The sequence below is a fragment of the Cyprinodon tularosa genome, unplaced genomic scaffold, assembly GCF_016077235.1.
Source record: "Cyprinodon tularosa strain WSP-4 unplaced genomic scaffold, ASM1607723v1 ctg224, whole genome shotgun sequence".
NCBI classification, from domain to species: Eukaryota; Metazoa; Chordata; class Actinopteri; order Cyprinodontiformes; family Cyprinodontidae; genus Cyprinodon; species Cyprinodon tularosa.
In genome coordinates, this window is record NW_024038835.1 from 482,169 (window position 1) to 503,248 (window position 21,080).

Sequence of the window (21,080 nt, forward strand, 5' to 3'; positions counted from 1 at the left end):
ACATCTGATGCAACTAATTACCATTAGATGTTACCTAATTAGAAAATAAAGTCCTCACTGGTGTATTTCAAATCAGTTGATGTTTCTTTGAGAAAATACACTCACCGGCCACTTTATTAGGTACACCTGTCCAACTGCTCGTTAACACTTAATTTCTGGGCAGCCAATCACATGGCGGCAACTCAGTGCATTAAGGCATGTAGACATGGTCAAGACAATCTCCTGCAGTTCAAAGCGAGCATCAGTATGGGGAAGAAAGGTGATTTGAGTGACTTTGAACGTGGCATGATTGTTGGTGCCAGAAGGGCTGGTCTGAGTATTTCAGAAACTGCTGATCTACTGGGATTTTCACGCACAACCATCTCTAGGGTTTACAGAGAATGGTCCGAAAAAGAACAAACATCCAGTGAGCGGCAGTTCTGTGGGCGGAAATGCCTTGTTGATGCCAGAGGTCAGAGGAGAATGGCCAGACTGGTTCGAGCTGATAGAAGGGCAACAGTGACACAAATAACCACCCGTTACAACCAAGGTGGGCAGAAGAGCATCTCTGAACGCACAGTACGTCGAACTTTGAGGCAGATGGGCTACAGCAGCAGAAGACCACACCGGGTGCCACTCCTTTCAGCTAAGAACAGGAAACTGAGGCTACAATTTGCCCAAGCTCATCGAAATTGGACAATAAAAGATTGGAAAAACGTTGCCTGGTCTGATGAGTCTCGATTTCTGCTGTGACATTCGGATGGTAGGGTCAGAATTTGGCGTCTACAACATGAAAGCATGGATCCATCCTGCCTTGTATCAACGGTTCAGGCTGGTGGTGGTGGTGTCATGGTGTGGGGAATATTTTCTTGGCACTCTTTGGGCCCCTTGGTACCAATTGAGCATGGTTGCAACGCCACAGCCTACCTGAGTATTGTTGCTGACCATGTCCATCCCTTTATGACCACAATGTACCCAACTTCTGATGGCTACTTTCAGCAGGATAATGCGCCATGTCATAAAGCTGGAATCATCTCAGACTGGTTTCTTGAACATGACAATGAGTTCACTGTATTCAAATGGCCTCCACAGTCACCAGATCTCAATCCAATAGAGCATCTTTGGGATGTGGTGGAACGGGAGATTCGCATCATGGATGTGCAGCCGACAAATCTGCGGCAACTGTGTGATGCCATCATGTCAATATGGACCAAACTCCCTGAGGAATGCTTCCAGCACCTTGTTGAATCTATGCCACGAAGAAATGAGGCAGTTCTGAAGGCAAAAGGGGGTCCAACCCGTTACTAGCATGGGGTACCTAATAAAGTGGCCGGTGAGTGTAAAACAGCATCATGAAGGGTCAATATCGCAAGCCCTAAACATAAGCATGAGCTTCAAACCTCCTAAGACATGTCTGTCCACCTAAAGTGACAGGTCACGCAAGGAATATGTTAATTAAATCTGGCAAACAGTAAGTTAGTAATTGATAGTGCACTTAACAAATCTGATTTCTCAGAAATTATGACATAAGGAAAGCTGTTTTTTTTTTTTTAAAGAAAGCCATAGAAAGTCAAACATTTTCCTCTCAGCTCTTGACAGTCTTTTAAGAACATATGTAAGAGGCCGTAAAATATTTGAGATAGATGGATTTTCCCTTGAATACAGGAAAATGATCCAACTAACCAGCCTGGCTGCCTGTCTTCATATCTACTTTATTTGTGAAAATTAGACAAAATCTTTATATTTTATATTATAATATTTCTGTTTTTTAAACTTTTTTGGGATATTTCTATTAGCTATCACACACAAAACTGACTATAACTAATGTTAATAAATCAGAATTCAATTGTATCAAAAGGGAACAAAATCTAAAATGAAATCCCAAATCGTTAAGGTGACCCCATATGCAAAAATGTATATTTATTACTTATTATTGCATGGGGAACATAAAAAAAATAAGCATGTTCAAATAGGCTCCATGCTAGGCTACAGTTAATATATTCATCACGGGTTAGACATTAAAATATTGCAGACACAGTAGTGAAACAGTGTCTTATTCAAGTACAATAAGTATCAAAACATAGAAAGACTCAAGCTAATCATTTATATGACGCAAATGGCGGTGGGTGGGTTGATGGTGTACTAGCAGAGGTAGGTAGAGTACCCAAACAATTTACTCAAGTAAAAGTAGCACTACTTCATCATATCTTTACTAAACTAAAAGTAAAATGTAACCGGTAAAGAAATTACTGAAGTAAGAGTAAAAAGGTGTTTGGTAAAAAGGCTGCTCAAATGCTGATTAACTGATCTACTGACTACCCCTAATCATAACAACAGAACATTTTTTGAGTTATAAAATTTCCAAAATCAATAGTTACAGTGTTTAGGTTAAGTCGCGTAGGTTAAATTACACTCAACCTCCAAATGAGAGGACAGACTTAGCAGATGGAAAATAACATTTAACCAATAAGCCTTGTTTTGATTAAATGAAGTTACACACAATAGATGGAGTGGCAAGGAATTTTACTCAAGTAAGAGTACTTAACCATATATTTACTCTAGTAAAACTAAAAAGTACAATGCTGCAAAACTACTCCTCAAAGTGCTTTGTTTTTCAAAAATTACTAAAGTAAATTTAACTTGATACTACCCATCTCTGTGTAGCAGTCAAACCATTAACTAGTAGCAAGGTCCTTGGTTTGAATCTTATAACATGAGTTTTTTTTCTATAATTGGTTTCTACTCTGATACTCTTCCTCCTGCAGTCTAAAAGAATTACTGATGACATAAATGGTCAATCTACATTATTCTTAAGCACAGAATGAGTGTGTATTCTCTGTTATTTGTCCCATGTGTCTCTCTGTTGCCCTAATGGGCTGGTGAATAAACCAAGGCATAAATCTTGCCCAGTAAATGCTGGAGATAGTCACAGGTTCCCATGGCCCAAATGTCAAAGGTTATGTGAAATACTGCCCTCTAGTGGTAAACAGAAAGTATGTCTTTAATTGTTCAAATCTGAAGTTCAGTGACAAAAAAAAATTGGCACTAATATTTCTATTTCTAGATATAATTCTAGATATAATTCTATTTTTTTTATTCTATTTTAACATTAAGGGGATGTAGTTTTGGAAATGAGAAACAACCACTTGTTATGGTATAAAAACTTCTAGAAAAGAGTGTAATTTTTTGTAAGCTTTCTTAACATGAAAAACTTTGCAGTTGAAATAATTGATAAAATGCAATAAACGCCAATAAACAAAAAAAAAAAAAAAAATCTGTCTTTAATGTTTTATTGTTATCATATTATGAACCACAGCAGGGTATAAAGACTTTGCATAATTCCCTTAATTTAATATATGTTGATATCTTTTTAAAGATATTTTAGCCAAGATAAAGGGAACACAACTGGGCAATATTATAATAATCCTTAAAATAGTTTATTTCAGCACAAATATATTATTCTATTAGCAATCAGAATAAAATGGCATTTTTAATATCATTCACGCATCAGTACTCCATAAAAAGCATTATTTGTTTGCCAAGCTTAAGAAATTAAACATATATATATATACCATTAAGATAGAGATGCAAATGTTTTGTCATCATACAACCATTTAAAGGGATTTTGTAGCTTTAAGACTTTCCTAAAAGTTATTTCTGTCATTTTTTTGGAACTGTATATCTTGTAATTAGATTGTTTCATCTCTGCATGAATTTCAAGGAAAAATTCCTAGTATTGCTCTAAATACCTGGATATACTGTGCAACACAAAAAAATAAAGGGAAATACTTCTCAGAAAGCTTTCAGGTTCAGTCTTTTGACACATGTATTTAATTAAAATGTATCTTCCTTAGGAAAGTACGGAGCTAACTTTACAAATCTTTAGTCAAAGTGAAACAAAGTCTAACAACCAACTAACAAGAAAGTGCAAATAGACTCAGTTCCTTGTATTTTAAAGAATTGCATGATGGGGAACAAATGTGCTACATCTAAGGCCTGTAGCCCCTGAGATAAATTTGAAGCCCTGCACAGTGCCTGAGGTGATTATCTTCTTTATCTAGACAAAACAGTCACAGACCACTGTAAATGTAACTCTAGTTTCTATTGGTTCTTAGAAAATAGGTTGTGTTTGTCTCAGTGGCCACTCCCTTCAAAAACCTTGCATAGCCCAGGTCTTATACAGTAGCAGGCATTCGATCTTCTGAAGAGACAGGAAAGGACTTCTTCCACTCAAAGTAAGACACATAGTTTTTTTTTTTATAAAGATATTAACTGACAATAAAAAAAAAAAAAAAAAAAAAAAACTAATGGATACAAATATAACAAACAACTCAAATATGATGTACTGTACATATAGATCATGTTTGTAGCTCTACAGTAAGTTGATTTAGACCTCTAAAGTTCAGTTATATAACACATACTGGCTTTTCTTTTTTTTTTTTCTTCTTAGTATACTAGCTACATTCTCTAAAGAACAGAAGAGGAATAAAATGCAATTAATAACACAAATAGTAAACTAACTGTCCATTTTCTTTTGGGTCGTTGGTTTATTTTTGATTTTGACTACTCTTAAAAAATGCTAAACTGAATGTTAATGCATTACAAACTGTTGAGTTTGTTATCTGTATTTAACTGGTAATTGCTGTGTCTAATATTGTAGAACCTGTGCTCATTTGATCTTGATTAAGGTTAAAATGGACCAAAAAGAATTCACCCAAGAGAAAAATAAAACACAGATTGAAAGAACTGAGCCAAAAACTCACGTGAGGGACCAGTGGGCTACGAAAATGGAGTTTATCTTGGCAGTGGCTGGACACATTGTGGGTCTTGGAAACGTTTGGAGATTTCCCTACCTTTGCTACAAAAATGGAGGAGGTAATTGTTTTGTCGAAAATAGCTGTACATCTTGGATCAACTTTCTGAAATTTTTGGTATAAAATAAAACATACAGCAACTGGATTTATGTGATTAATATTAGGAGTTGAATTTTTGCCAGTGTTATGTCTCAAAAATACAATGAAAAGTGGTTACAGAGCCGAGTCGGCAAGTAGCTATGAAGCAGGAGAGAACATAGCAGAGAACATTGATGTTCTCTTTCAATTGTTCTACTGCATTTGTTCTTTTTGAAACACATCGTTGGCTGACATGTTCAAATGACTGACATCATTAAAAAACAGCCCTTCTTTCCCAAAACTGTTTTCGTAGTGTCTACCAATCAGACCATCTTTGTATGTTTTTAATAAGAGCACTATATTGTGGTGATGTATGCTGTAACCACAGAGCATTCAGTAAATCGTTCCTGATCAGTGACTTTGCTGAATATCTTAAACTATTTTATGAAAGGCTGTAAATTAAAGCCAATGCTGCTAAAAAAAAAGCAAGGTTACATCAAACCTGGCCAATTTCTATTGCATGGAGGCCCCATTACTTCTGGATGTCATGATTGGCTAAGGAATTTAACCCACCTGAAGAACACTAAACTGGAGACAGAGGAAAATTTAACAATGTTTATTAAGGAAAATACACAGCATTAATGAGGACTGGTTCTGGTGCAGGTCCGGGACTGGTTTCACAGATATCTAAAGAGGTGAGAGTTTGGTTAGCCAGGCAGTTAGATGGTTTGACAAAAGAAGTTGAATTCTGATGATACCTTGAAGAGGTTCTGACTGATCCTTGAGAGGGGAAACCGGTTGGGTCCAGAGAATGTGAAAGTAGCAGAGAACTCGGCAGCAGCAGCGTCTAGCTTCTGACTAGAGAGTCTCAGACTTGGGTTCAGTTTCCTAGCTCTTCCCTGAGAGCTGAAGGAGGAATCCAGACTGAGATCTTCAGGTTTAGCTTCCTAGGGCAGGCAGGCAGGTTTCCAGGTGAAGCTCATCCAGAGCTTCAGACTTCAGTCAGGCTTTCTGTGAGCAAAGAAGACAGAGGCAGGTTAGAATCCAGTTTCTCTATAGAGCCCACTGGAATTCAGTAGATAAACAGAGGCTTGAGTTTGCTAACCAAACTTGGTCAACACTGCGGCGTTGAAGGAAGGTCTGACTGCTGCTTATGTAGAAAGGTCTCCTGATGGGTTGATGAGCTTCAGGTGTGCTAGAGGCTCCAGCCCAGGAGACCCACAGCGCTCTCTGCTGGAGACAGATGGTAGATCTCCAGATCCCAACAGTAACCCCAGTCCCTAACAGAAAACATATAACAGAAGAGGATCCTCGGCGCCCTCTGGTGGGCAAAGCCTCAGGATCCCAACACTGGATTTAATCAAGATTTTATAGGTTTCTGTGGAGCATTTCTCAATAAAATATATGCATTAAACTTTGTTGATAATGTAAGTGCTAAAAAAGTTGTAGAATATATATATATATTTTGCTGACTGAGGTACTAATCACCAACATACTTGCTTTGAAGGGGTTTTCTTCATTCCCTATATTATATTCTTGTTCACCTGTGGCATCCCCCTCTTCTTCCTTGAAACATCTTTGGGTCAGTTCACCAGCCAGGGTGGAATAACATGTTGGAGGAAAATATGCCCTCTTTTTGAAGGTATGTGCTAAACATTTTAAGAGAATGCAGAATCAAGCTAGTAGAGTCGAAATTCAAAATGCGAACACATGCTTTTTAGTTTTTATTTATGAAAAGATGCAAAATTTATAATTTTCAATTTTCTTCTTTATAATTATGGACACACATATACTAAACATCTTTGTCAAATATCCTAGAAATTGTGGGTGATGTGAAATTAAATGTGTAAAAAACAGTATAAATGCTCTTACACAGCACTCTAACTGGTTCTCAAGTCCGCTAATGTTTATTTTTATTTTTTTAATTCAATGTATTTCACACCTTGGAATTGTAAAGACGCCCCATCTCTCTGCAGGCTTGGGATATGGAAGCCAAGTGGTCGTCTTGTACACTGGGGTATACTATATTGTGATTTTGGCCTGGATTTTTCTCTACCTGTTTTCATCCTTCAGAGCTGAGCTGCCGTGGGTCAGCTGCAACAACAGCTGGAACACAGGTAAAAAGCAGACTTTCAGGATCTCTTAAGTATACGCTAATTTTGTTCGCTTATCCCCACATCTCTGCTTTCTTGGAAGATTCTTGTTTTGAGCACAGTCAGAATGACACATCTTCTCTGCACCTGTACACAAACACAACATCTTCAGTGGTTCAGTTTTGGGAGTAAGTATCAGGAAGTGGATTATTATTCTAATCCTTTGGTTTCTGTGCGTTACTGAACAAAGTCTGTTGCAGGAGGAGAATCCTGGGGCTGTCAGATGGGATCGATAACATTGGAAGTGTTCGTTGGGATCTGGCACTATGTCTGCTTCTTGCTTGGGTGTTGTGTTATTTCTGTGTCTGGAATGGAGTTAAAACTACAGGAAAGGTAGAGACCAGGTCCAAGAGATAACCTCTAATTTCTGATTTTGTCTTAACTTGTCCTCACAGTCACTTCAATCTTTGCGCATTAGGTGGTTTACTTCACAGCTACATTTCCATACGTGATGCTAGCAGTGTTGCTTGTCCGTGGTCTGACTTTACCAGGAGCCAAAGATGGAATCGTTTTCTACCTCTACCCTGACCCATCCCGCCTCGCTGACCCACAGGTAATGTATAAAACGTAGTTTTTTGTCTACTAAGACATAGTCAGCGAATACTTGGTTTAGCATATTTTAAAGCAAATTAAAATGATACTCTACTTGTTATTGAAGTGAGAGAGAGACTGCTAAGAAACTATATGTAGAAAATCCTGCAGAAAAGTAGATATACCGAACTCCTTGCTGGTGTATTTACTTCTATAATGCATTGGTTCATTGGACTGAATGCTAGTACACAACGATGATTTTAGACTATCTGTCAAACCTTTCTAAATAATGTAAATCATACCACCCACTTCACAGTTATGCACCACTTTTTGTTGGTCTATCACACATAATCCAAAAAAAAATGTTACGGTCCAAGATAAAGAAGTTTAGAAGATTTTACACCTTTAATATAACCCAGTATTTGTACCACTGAGTTAAACATTCTCTTAGTGCGCAGGTAATAAATAAATGAAGTTAAATAACATAACTATAGGTATTCAAACCCTCAAACTAACACTTTGTTGGATCTACTTTTCAGTTTTATTACAATACGATCAAGGAAAAGCTTAATTCCAAGAAGTGCTTAACACCTATAAATAATTGGCTTGATGGTACAGTGCTACTTACAGTGTGTACAAGTATTTGAAATACATAGATGAAAAAATGTCAAGTGTGTAATGCAGAAGTGCAAGTTGCATAGGAATGTTAAAAAGGATATAGGAAAAAATGGTTCAGCTTTTTGAAGACGGATAGCACCGTGGAAGATTTTACAAATAAAAAATAACAAAATTACGAAATTTGTTGTATACGATGGTCACAATAATTTACAATGAAATGGACTGTACTGATATAGCACATTTTCAAGTCTAGACCTTCTAAAATATTTCACACTACAGTCAGCCTCTCACACATTCTTACCCTTATTGTGATACGTTTTTTTGTAGCCACGGCTGTCATGTAGCGCACTGACAAAAGCAAGGCTACTGTAAACAGGCACCTCCGGGTACTCTGACCACTGTCAGAAGGCAAGTGGGTGAAGTCTTTCTAAAGGACATAACAACTGAGACGGATGGAGTGGGGGATCAAACTGGCAACCCTCTGGTTTCAGGACAGACTCTTGCTTCATACGCCAATGTAATCTTTGATATTCAGGGTAATAACAGCACAACTCTCTTTGGAATACCTCATTGTTCTTTATTGGCTATAGCTCTGGGCTTGACCACTGAGAATCTTAGTTATCGTCTCATAGTGAAGCTATTTGTTGGATTTGTATGTATGCTTTTAGTCGTATTCATGCTTAAAAATATATTCCCTTCTGATCATAAACTTTCTAGTAAAAGTCTACATGTTTTGCTGCAATGCAAACTCGTATGTCGAACAGTTTCCTGAATGCAGGTCTTTGTTGTCATATGTACAAGACAGATAGACTCCTGGACCAATTTTCTTTTTGTCTTTTTTTAAATTTGGAATTGACATCCAGTTCACAGTAATGCCCCTTTGACTTTCTTTTTCAAATATATATTATCTTGAAATTTGCACGGAAGCTCTCAGTTTTGCTGTCTGATGCAACTAAGAACATATCAGGAAAAGTCCACACCTTATTTATTGTTAATCATAGTCATACTTTTCATCCTTAACAACAGGTATGTTCTCACTGACCCTTATATAGTATGAGCCTCAGTATGGTGACAAATGCTTAACAAACATTAATTTCCATCTATAAGAGGGTGTGTGCTCTTGTGCAATCATATCAACTTATTCAGTCATTTTGTTCTGTATTTTTCCACTTGGAAGATTTCAGTTTGTTTCCGTTGGAGCTATACAGGGTACTGGGCACAGAGAAGGTGGACATTTTTCTAAGATTATTTCTTTTGGCATTTTTACAGGGTTGAGTAAACATTTTCAAATATAAATAATATGAGTGTTGTACATTCAGGTTCAAAAACTATAATCACATAATTTATATTTCCAGGTATGGATGGATGCAGGCAGCCAGATTTTCTACTCCTATGGAGTTTGCACAGGTGTTCTGACATCTTTGGGAAGTTACAACAAATACAGCAACAACTGTTACAGGTATTTGTGCATGTTTTTTCCCTCACTACTTATACTCAACTCTTATGACAGTGTTCAGTAACGTATTTTCTTGATATTTGTCTTTCTTTCAAACAGGGACTGTATTTACCTATGCCTCTTAAACAGCTTAACCAGCTTTGTAGCTGGCTTCGCAATTTTCTCTGTTCTTGGTTTCATGGCAAAAGAGCAGAATGTGGAAATTTCAATGGTAGCTGAATCAGGTATTGAAAGTTGATGATTCATGTTTAAACAGTTGCAGTGTAATACTGTTGTGCTCCATCTGTGAGAACTAATCTGATATAATCTTACAGGTCCAGGCTTGGCATTTATTGCTTATCCTCGAGCTGTGGCATTAATGCCCCTACCTCAGCTTTGGGCAATATTCTTCTTTGTTATGATCGTCTTCTTGGGATTAGATAGTGAGGTAGGAAACACTACAAAATAGATGTTGGCACACAAAATCATTCTAAGTTATAATCCCACCAAAAATAAATATCTCTTTCCATAACAGTTTGTGTATGTGGAGTCCTTGGTTACAACCATCTCCGACATGTTTCCCTCCTTCTTTCAAAAAACCCGTCGACGTAGACTTCTACTTTTCGGCATTTGTGCAGGCGGTATCCTGGTTGGTCTGGTGATGGTAACTGAGGTAAGTTTTTTTTAACCACAATTAAGAATGTGTATTCTTATGCCTGTCCGTCCGTCCGTCCGTCCGTCCGCCCGTCCGTCCGTCCGTCCGTCCGTCCGTCCATCCATCCATCCATCCATCCATCCATCCATCCATCCATCAGTAAATTATGTGTCATTTTCTGGGACTTTCATGCAGGACTGTAATGTTCCAAATGATTATGCAATGATAGTGATGATGCAACAATGCTCCAATTGATTAAGTATGTTTAAAGTTACAGGATCTTTGTTTCTGAAGAAATTAATGGATAGATATACCCTTGGAGGGGTAAATATAGAAATTAATAATAATATTCATCCATCCTCTCCCATATATTCCGTCAGGGTTATAGTGGGGCCGGTGCTTATCTCTGGCAGCCTGTGGGAGAGAGGCTGGGTTTACCCTGGACAGGTAGTCGGTCTGTCGCAGGGAAACACAAAGACACACAACCATGCACACCCACACAAATAAAGTCACACTTAAGGACAATTTAGCGATGCTAATTAGCAGTCACATTTTTCAGACTGTGGGAGCAAGCCAGAATACCAAGAAAGAACCCATGCATGCACGGGGAGAGGCTGCAAACTCTATTCAGAAAGGCCCCCGGGGCCGGAATCCAAGCTGGCACATTCTTGCTGTAAGGCAGCAATGCTACAAAGTGTTGCACCATGCAGCCCTACTAATAATGATAATAATCATAATTGCTTAAATTTTTCCAGTGAAGTATTTGCTTTGTTTTGCAGGGAGGCCTTTACGTTTTCCAGCTGTTTGACTACTATGCCTGCAGTGGGATGACACTTTTATTTTTTGCTATTCTTCAGTCCGTCTGTATTGGATGGGTTTATGGTATGTGATATATTTTATGTATTTTAATCTAGTTTTGTAATGCCTCTATGCATTTAACTACATGTAATCAAAATAAAAAATGATTCATTATTTTAGGTGCAGAACAACACTACGATAATATACAGGATATGATTGGTTATCGCCCCTGGTCTTTCATGAAATATTGCTGGAAATACTTCACACCAGCTATCTGTACTGTAAGTGTTGATAATGTTATATGTGGCATCAATTAATCTTCTGTGCCTACAAGCTTTAACATGCTAATAGAGTTGATAGCGGGTTACATACAAGTAGATCATAACCTTACTGAAGTCATTGCGACAGAACTATTCAAGCCTTTTAATTTAGTAGATGTCACACATTATGTCCTTGTAAGAAGAAATATTTAAGATACAACATTTTTATATAAACATACTAGTAATTTAAGTATGTAAAACTTACTAAAACCAGGTTTGACTTCCTTCTTACTACCAAACTGTTTTATTGTTTGTGGCCTGGAACAGGGGTCAGCAACCCAAACTGCTCAAAGAGCCATATTGTACAAAAAATACAAAAAACAACTCTGTCTGGAGCCGCAAAAACGTAAGTCTTATAAAAGTAGGGATGGGAATGCGTATTCCAATTCCATGGCACCGTTTGGCAACTCGCTTAACGGTTCTCTTAATGGTTCCAGGCAGCACCAGAGCCTAGGGCCGTTTCTCAATTCACTAAAACGCGAGTACAGACTTGTGTCCTCACCAAGTATGTTCTTAAGAAGAACACAGAAAAGTATGGACTTGGTGAGAATGGGAGCATGCAGCATAAATATGGGTCAGTTGGAACAGAAGCATACTCGGGACGTAACCACACACTGCATGAAAAGTGAGATTTTCGTCCCCGTAAACTCCCGCAGATCTCCCTGATTTTCGTCAGTTTCCGACAATTTGCAACCCGTGCTTGTCCGCATTTGTCGTGCCACAAATTGTCGGAAACGGACTCTGACGTATGTGGAGAGCGATCAGCTGTACTAATGGCCCTAATTAGCATATGAATGCAGCAAACCCGCGCGGCTGGCCAGGTCTGGCTTGAATAACCTACTCAGTATTGGCTGAAACCACTATTCTCAAACAAGTGAAATCGCTATTGAATTTATACAGGAAATGAACATTTGCCAGGAAGCTGTTTATGCAAAGAAAGAGCTTTATTAAAACACACACAACTATATACAACGGGTATCCAAACACATGCGTATCTAAAAATTACAAGTCCGTGAACGGTCCGTTTGCTTCCTCGGGGTTGGAGGTAACTGGCAGCATTCCCTCCGAGGCAGGTCCAATGTGCAGACGCCTACTGTGCGTGGCCCTGTACTTCGGCATCGCTTCTAACCGGGACTGCAGCTTAACACATAGTTCAGTGAGATCCGGCCTACGAAATGGCGGCGACCGTACAATCCATCCAGAGACACCGCCAACGACGCCATCTTCTTCGTCGGACATGAGGTCGACGGTGGCGGACTTCCAGAGTTCCACTTCCTCATCTGCTAGCACACTCTGCCTCGCTTTCAGCAGCTGAAAAAAAAACAATGAATCAGCGCACTGCGTATGGACACAACACATCTATCAATGCACCTGAAAAATAGTCACCAAATAAAGTCTTACCCTCTTTCTTCTGGCCCGACTCTGAGCAGATTACTTGGCAGCCTCCGCACACAACGTGTTGGCTGGCTGCGTATATCTGAAGCTCTTGCGTACCGTCTCAAAATACGTCTTACAGGCAGCTGGAAAACAATTAAATGAGAGTGGTATGAATAAAAAATCAAACGCAAGTCACAGTAACAAGGAAGGAGAAAACATTAAAACAAGTCACGTACACACAATGTCGTCTTTATCAACATCGTGCAAATCTGGATTTGCTGATATGGCTCCGAGAAAATAGGAGGTCACCGCCTCATTGTGAGGCGACAGTTGTCTGTGAAAACAAAATGTACAGCTATGATCGGTATCTATCCGTATCCATTTCCTTTTACCGCAGAATGAAAGCATATTCTTTAAATCTTACCCTTGCTCCGGTTCATAGCCCCTGCAATTAGTCTCCGAGTTGTGAAGACGGCGTACTGCTTCCTATGAATCACAAAAAATACACTTTAATAAAGCTTGTTCTTGCAAGGCTACTATTAGCCGTAGCTTTAGGCTAGGCTGTTATTAGCCGTAGCTTTAGGCTAGGCTGCTATTAGCCGTAGCTTTAGGCTAGGCTGCTATTAGCCGTAGCTTTAGGCTAGGCTGCTATTAGCCGTAGTTTTAGGCTAGGCTGCTATTAGCCGTAGCTTAGGCTAGACTACTTTTAGCTTAGCAGGCAGTAATCGAACATATATTTACCGCTAGCATCTCTTCTTTGAGTTCGTCTTGTTCGACTGCAGAGTCGCCATCGAAGGAGTTTTACCCCGAAATCCCACATACTCCGCTCCAGACTGCCTGCACAAAGCAAAGCATCCATCCGCCGTTGTGGCTCCAGACCGCTACGCTCTGAGTTTCTTGGAGATCGTAGAGAGCATGCGCGAGATGAACCAGGGTTTCCGCGGATCATTAAAAATAATTACAATTCATTCATTTTCTTCTTCTATTGAGTTTTCTGGCAGTTTGCATCCTGTTTGCATTACCGCCATCAACTGGACGGAGATGTAATTCAGAAATATAATGCCTATATATCTTTATATCTTCATGAAACTAAATTCTGTCTATGCTTACACACACGCACATACACACACTAAATTCTCCCAGCTAAATCTGTATCTTTTAAATATTTAATAAGTGCTTTAATTATCTTATCTGATTGATGCTTCCCTAATAAATCAGCCATCTTTACTGAACTTCCCATTACCCTTTCCAGTTCTTTCCTCTCTTTTATATATTTGCTACAATAGATCAACACATGTTCTACTCCTTCGATTTCTCCACAATAACAACAATTACCCGTTGGATGTTTCCCTATTATTTTTAGACCTGCATTTAAACTGGTATGCCCAATCCTTAACCTGTTTATCGATATTTCCTCTCTTCTACTCATTATACTGTTATATCTTATGCTAATATCTTTATGTATTTTATATAAATGTCTTCCTTTTTCTTCTAAATTCCATCTCTTCTGCCATACCTTATTTATTTTATCTTTAATAATTACTTTTATTTCTGTTCTACTTAGCGGGACATCATAATTCATTCATTTTTTTTTAATCAAGGCCTTAATTGGCACTAAAATTATTTAAATATGTTTATCAAAGTATTTATAATTCTTTAATAAAAAATGCTTATAAAAATAATTTCGTCAGATATATTATATCACTATAAAGCTAGAGGATATATATATATACGTATATATGTGTGTGTGTGTGTGTGTGTGTGTGTTTACATACATACAGGAGTCATGGAACTGTGCTTGCAGCTCCTTCATATTTCATTTACACTAATAACTTGTGTACATGGTTCTTGTTGATGGCATTAAAATAATTTCTAATAGCATTAAAATAGCATTAAATTAGTCACTCATTCCTGTATGAACCCTGTGAGCGCTTAACTTAATATGACATATTAAAAAAATCCCACCATCATCCAGCATATGTTCAGTTTCTGCCCAAATATATATATATATTTTTGTAGATTTTTGTAACGGGGATAAGGATAATTCAAAACTGCTTTTTTTGAATGAACTTGTTCTCTACTCCCAAACTCAGCATCTCTTTTCATTCCTGTAATAAGAAGTTTCTTTTGAATGGATTTGATTAAAGTTTAAGTCCCTCGGTATAAAATAAATATTTTGATGGAGATGAGAAATCTGCTTCCTCGTCGGTGAATAACCAATAGTTTGGATCCAATCATTTAAATAAACGGTGTTAGTTTTTTTTTTTATATATATAAGAATTGTGCTATCATGTCTAGTCACCGATCTGTTGCTGCTATATTTTAATTTGACGAACCGGAATTTGTCGATGTTCTTTTTCCTGTTTGGTACGATTGCAATTGCGGATCTTGACCTGGCCGGACCTTATGACCACAGTGTACCAATCTTCTGATGGCTACTTCCAACAGGATGATGCGCCATGTCCACGTCAATTTCTGACAATTTACAGGAGTTTTCGGCGAAGCCTGCAAATTGCCGTAAACTGTCGCTAACCTGAAGTTCCACGACAATCTACAGTGCCGCATATTGACGAAAATCCCACTTTTCATGCAGTGACATGCCTGGCTCATCTAGAGCTGCATTTCACCTCCTGTTATTAATAGTCTCCAGAAGATAATAAATTATGACTTTTTTTCATTTATTCAGGGAATAAAAATGAACAGAGTCAGATAAACACAAATTAAATTAACATTTTGCCAAATAAAACAAAAAAATCACCATCAGAGCCAGCGTTTCTTCACACACGGCTATGCCGAGCGAGGGCAGCTGCAGACAAGCTGCAATTAGCCATGGCTGCCGTTACCCTCGGAGCTCCGCTGGTTGCCACGGTCCTCGCAACTTCAGAATTTTTTTTCTAAAATTACGCATTAAAGCGGTAAATTGACCATATAGTGATGCTTTAAAGTATAACATTCTCACCTCAAATGACCTTAAACCGTACCTTTATTGAACAACAGCAACAGAAAAGAGAACTTTTAACTTTCAATGGAGCGCTCCATTGAAAACTGCTGCTGCAACAGTGCATGCTGGGACAGCTGTCAATCTCAAGAACGGACAAGTCTGCTCTGATACATACTCCGTAAATAGGTAGGGGCAAGGAAAAAACATCCAGGGACTTTTGTCTGTACTCAGACTGCTGTTCTTGTATATTGGAACAGTACTGGGGCTGTGGTTGATGACGTTTCACGAGTACACGAGCACATGAGAATGCACAAGTACACATATTTAGAGAAAAACGGCCTATCACTGGGCAGCACGACTTACGTCACGTTTTTTACACAAGTTACGCACATGACATTCAGTAAGCAAGTACGACGTGACCAGGCATAAGTCTAGAAAAGCAAAAAAAAAAATGGCGTCCCATCTGGTAAAGCGATAGAAAGTTTGGCTTCATTTTAAAGGAAGAGAATGATGGCAACAAGGCGCTTTGCAATCTTTGCAAAGTGGCAATTACATCTGTGGGAGAAAATACATCCAACATGCAGAAACACCTGCACATACAACATGGCATATATTTTAACGAGTGCCGTGTTTTTGATGCTTCCGGACATAAGCTAAAATTACAACCAGCATGGAAGACAACTCTGGTGGTAAGTAGCTAGTTTTATATCACTGGCTGTGCTTAATGTGGTTCCTAGTAAATTATATGCCATTTCTGGAAATAAACAAATTTTCTACCTCTCTTTGGGGTTATCAAACGTGCTACAAAGATGAGATGAGTTTATTTCCCGAAATTGTACAGTAATTCCTTTTCATTAAACGGATGCCTTCTCCATTAGATTTAGATGACTGTGACAAGAAGGGTAGCCTGGCTGGCTCAGAGGCTGGCAGCTCCTGTTCACTGCCTTCTGTTTTTCGCTGAGGCAGGCAGAAAGAGAATGTCCCAGTCGAAGGTAGACGAATGTCACTGTGCACTTACCAAGTACATTGTTTCACGGAATTGATAAGAGAATCGATAAGGAATTGAATTGTTTCACAGAATCGGTAACGGAATCGGAATCGTGAAAATCTTATCAATTCCCAACCCTATATAAAAGCCTTGTATGGCAACATGGGCTCTAAGTGTATTAGACCACTATAAAATAAGGACTACGTGGGCTTAAATATATAATCAGCATCCATGATTAAATGTTAATCCTGGAGAAAATGCCACATAGTAGCATGAGGTGAGGGATGAGCAGTGAACGCTCTCACCGCATGGAATTCATCGTGTGCCGCTACACCACCCTTCGCAACACTGTTTAAGTTTTGTTGCGTTGATGAAATTATAGAAACACAATAAAGGAATCTTTCTATGGTCGATGGGTTTCTGTTGGGAGGAGTTGATTGAGTCATGAGGAAACAAACAGGAACTGAAATCCATCAGAGCAGAGCTCACTAACCCTGAAATCTCAAAACCTCCGTCACCAGCGTTCCTTGGTGTAATTTTTATTTTGAGGATTTGGGGGGAAAATATTGAAAAAAAATTCACATACCTGCATCAGAACACTACCTGTTTGATATGTGGATGTTTTTTTCATGCTTGAAACAAAACTAGGCAGCAGTAGTGGAGTTTGGAGATGCAATCCATTTCTTAATTGTTCTTGTTTACATATATTGTTTTAGTTTATTTAATATGTTACATCCACCTGGCTTGTTAGGTGGGGTAACATTAATGGAGACCACACAAGGATTTTCAGAGTTGATGAAAAAGGAAATTTATTAAATTATATCAAGTAAAACCTAAAAAAGGATTACCTGAAATAAGAAGCCAAAACAGATTAATACAAAGCCCATAACCAATTAGAAATAAACAAACGCAAAACAAACCTAACAAAACTCAATCATAAAGTCCAAACCAAACCAAACCAACTGGAGTTCTGAAGAGGGAGAGGAGGAAAAAAAGCCTCCTGACTGCTGCAGCATGACAGCTTTTAAGCAGCAGAGCACCAATCAGGGGAAAAATCATAACACCTGCAGAAGGCCTGCCTCCAGGACCCTGAAAGAAAAAGCAGAGACCCCCTGCAGCCGTAACAAATATATAAATGGTTACAGCATTGGAAAACATAATAAATGTCTGTTTGACCTCCTGCACACCAAATTAAAATAAACAAACCAAAAAAAAAGAATTTTCATAAATTTTTGGAAAAGCTCCAGGGAGCCGCAATGGGGGGCGCTAAAGAGCCACATGCGGCTCTGGAGCCGCAGGTTGCCGACCCCTGGCCTAGAACATTCCTTTTCTACATTATGATCATACTGTCACACGACACTTGCAGTTTCTCAGCTTGTCTCTCTGCAGCACTCATTTGCTAAGACAACAGGAGGCGCCGATACAGTCCCTCCAGCAAAGATATACTTATGATGAAAAACCTGGATATTTTTGATAACAAAAATAAGATGCAAAGCATGTTCCTCAGTTTTGCAAGTGGTTAGTATTAGTTTCAGTTAAACGTAACAAATAATAAAAGCAAAAAAGTGTTAAAGGTTTGACCTTTGACTTTGGCTTCCCCTTGTACACGTTCCTGTATAAAGGCAATATGAAGGTCTATCACTGACTACATAGAACTTGACTTTAAAGTGTGTCCCTTTCTGCAGAAAGCCCTATTTAAAAACCTACCTTTCAGAAAAATGTGAAGCCTCGAAATCATCAGAATGTACAGCAGAACATGTAGCTTATCATGTAATACTTCATGTTTTAGATTTCCATATTTATATTCAAACCATACATGCTGTATGGGTGCAGTATAAATATCTTCTTAAACTACAGCATGTTTAGTTCCCCAAAAATTTTTATTTTATATCTTGTATGGCAAAATATGCTGCTCTCTTGAAAGTGTTTATTATGGAGTACGTGTATAAAAACAGCTTTTGTCCTATACTTTCAGCTGTCTTTTTAAAGTGAGGATACTATGGTGGTTCAACAATTTTTACACTTTTTTGATGTATAGAACTGACCAAGAGTTTTTAAGCTCTCAGATGGCGTCCTAAATTGACAAGCATTTTCTTTCTGCCTCCTGTTTTTGTTTTTTTCCTTTTTTAGTTCACGTTTCTGTTCTCTGTGATCAAACATAAGCCTCTAAAATTTAACAACACGTATGAATACCCATGGTGGGGATACGCCTTGGGACTATTCTTCACTCTTTCTTCGACGTTGCTTGTTCCACTTTGGATGCTGTATGTTGTAATTGTCACTCCAGGAACACTTAAGCAGGTAAATATATTTACACAAAAACACTGTAGAGTGTTTGATGCTAAAAATCATTTATTTTGCTACTTAACAAATAACTGGTAAACACATTCATCCCTTGCTTTATAGAGAAAACTTTTTCTATAATTTATTTTTCAATATTTGCTCCATATTTAATAGGGAAGGCAATTCCAATATTGCATCTGTTGTCATTATTTGTTTTTGTTATAAATTACCAAATCAAATATTGAAATTGCATTCTGCTGTTTTTCTCAATACAGAGGCTGAAACATCTCTGCACTCCAGTGAAGGTTGTACCACCTGAAACAGTAAAGAAAGAATCAAACCCTGAAGCATTTCGCTCGTTTACAGACTTGTCCACACTTCGTACAGTAGAGCATCCAAACAGTACAGAGGGCCAAATTCTGAGGTCATCTATAGTTTGATCTATCTATCTATCTATCTATCTATCTATCTATCTATCTATCTATCTATCTATCTATCTATCTATCTATCTATCTATCTATCTATCTGTCTGTCTGTCTGTCTGTCTGTCTGTCTGTCTGTCTGTCTGTCTGTCTGTCTGTCTGTCTGTCTGTCTGTCTGTCTGTCTGTCTGTCTGTGAAGCTAGCTAGCTCCTGGATTATTCAGATTTTACAATTAAGATTAAGTGTAATAATGATTATTGATCAGTGTTTATATACATTTTCTTAAATGTGAACTTTAAGTCTTTAAAATGTTATGACTCATTGCTCACAGTCTCGTAAAACTAGGTGTCAAACTATTTATGAGGGCTTGTGTCTGGGAAATTTTGGTTTCAATTTAAACATGATTAAATCGATAATTCAGGATATTAGAACTTGACTTATGGAAGCACAGTACGGAAATAAATTGGACAAAGGACATATTAAAATGTGGTAGGACTGTGGCCCTTTGATATCATTCTAAGCCAGTCTTTAGCTTCCTCCAAAGATTGTCAATGAGATTCCAGTTGTGACTTGGACTGATTGATCCACATCACAATTGCCTCCAGTCAAAACAAACATGTTATTAAAAAAAGAAAGCAAAATGTTTTTAGTATTTTTAGGCTTACCAACAAATAGTTACGATCCTATGATGATATATAATATTATTGTTCTGCTGCATAAATCTAGGGGACCAAAACATCTCGCCTTTTCAGAGGCACAGGCCAGTATCAGGTATTGCAGGATAACAAAGACCTCAATGACTCCCCATTACCTGTTTTTACGGTTCAATTTGCACGTTTTCCAAGCCATAACAAGGCTTTGTTGGGCTATTCTATAAAGCTTGGAACTCAATTCTAATCCAATCATTTTGAATTGAAAAAGCTTTCTGAATGGGAAGTGAAACGTCTTCAAACTTGGAAAGCTAAGTCCAGTGGTTTGTTTTTCACTTTTTTTGAATGACTATGACCTGGATGACTAAGAATCTTCACCGGCATATCTCAGATATCTTTTGCAAACAACAACATTAAAGGGTGAAAATAATCCTACCTTATACAACGATATAAAGCCCCTTAGAGCTACTCATCCTTTTCATTAGTGTTTAATATATTAGTGTTTAATCAGTTATTTGGTTGGGTCTTAAAGTATTGAGAAATCAACAAAATTTAGAATTTGCAATTATGAAACTCCATGATATCAATATTTTTATGCTATTTAAATTCAAATTGATGCTTAATTTTTTTTATAAGACTATGTAAAACTTAAAGTAAAGTAAGTAAAGCAAACATAAAGATAAAAGCAGAAATGTTCAAACCAGATTTTCAGTACTTTAACACAAACCTTCAGTGTGTTCCAGCAGAGCGGCCCAGCTCTGACACCTGAAACTGTGGAAAAACTGGTCTACAGGCTGTTCACAGATTTAATCACAGACTGATTATAGGGTAACCTAAAACAAAACTGTTCAGCTGATTCACAATACAGCAAATAAAGGGCAAATTCCGCAAGGAGACCTTGCTGAGAACTACAGTTATCAAAACAGTAATTTTGGTGCAGATAATACATACTGTAGATTTATTAATATATTGGTTACCTTCTCTATACTATCTCCATTTGTATTTATTTATTTGACTTCCAAAATTGGCTAATGCTGA

General features: G+C 37.9%; 1 protein-coding gene across 1 annotated transcript; it reads left to right on the top strand.

Annotated features, from left to right (window-relative positions):
- Positions 1 to 4,142: 4,142 nt before the first annotated feature.
- Positions 4,143 to 20,015, top strand: slc6a22.2 (solute carrier family 6 member 22, tandem duplicate 2). The gene is given in 15 exon segments (XM_038286375.1): positions 4,143 to 4,214; positions 4,668 to 4,854; positions 6,379 to 6,513; positions 6,848 to 6,992; positions 6,994 to 7,152; positions 7,225 to 7,357; positions 7,443 to 7,577; positions 9,529 to 9,632; positions 9,729 to 9,853; positions 9,944 to 10,056; positions 10,144 to 10,281; positions 11,043 to 11,145; positions 11,242 to 11,342; positions 18,818 to 18,988; positions 19,246 to 20,015. Coding segments are annotated over 14 exon segments (1,908 nt in total). The 5' UTR covers positions 4,143 to 4,214; positions 4,668 to 4,673; the 3' UTR covers positions 19,411 to 20,015.
- The last annotated feature ends 1,065 nt before the right edge of the window (positions 20,016 to 21,080 follow it).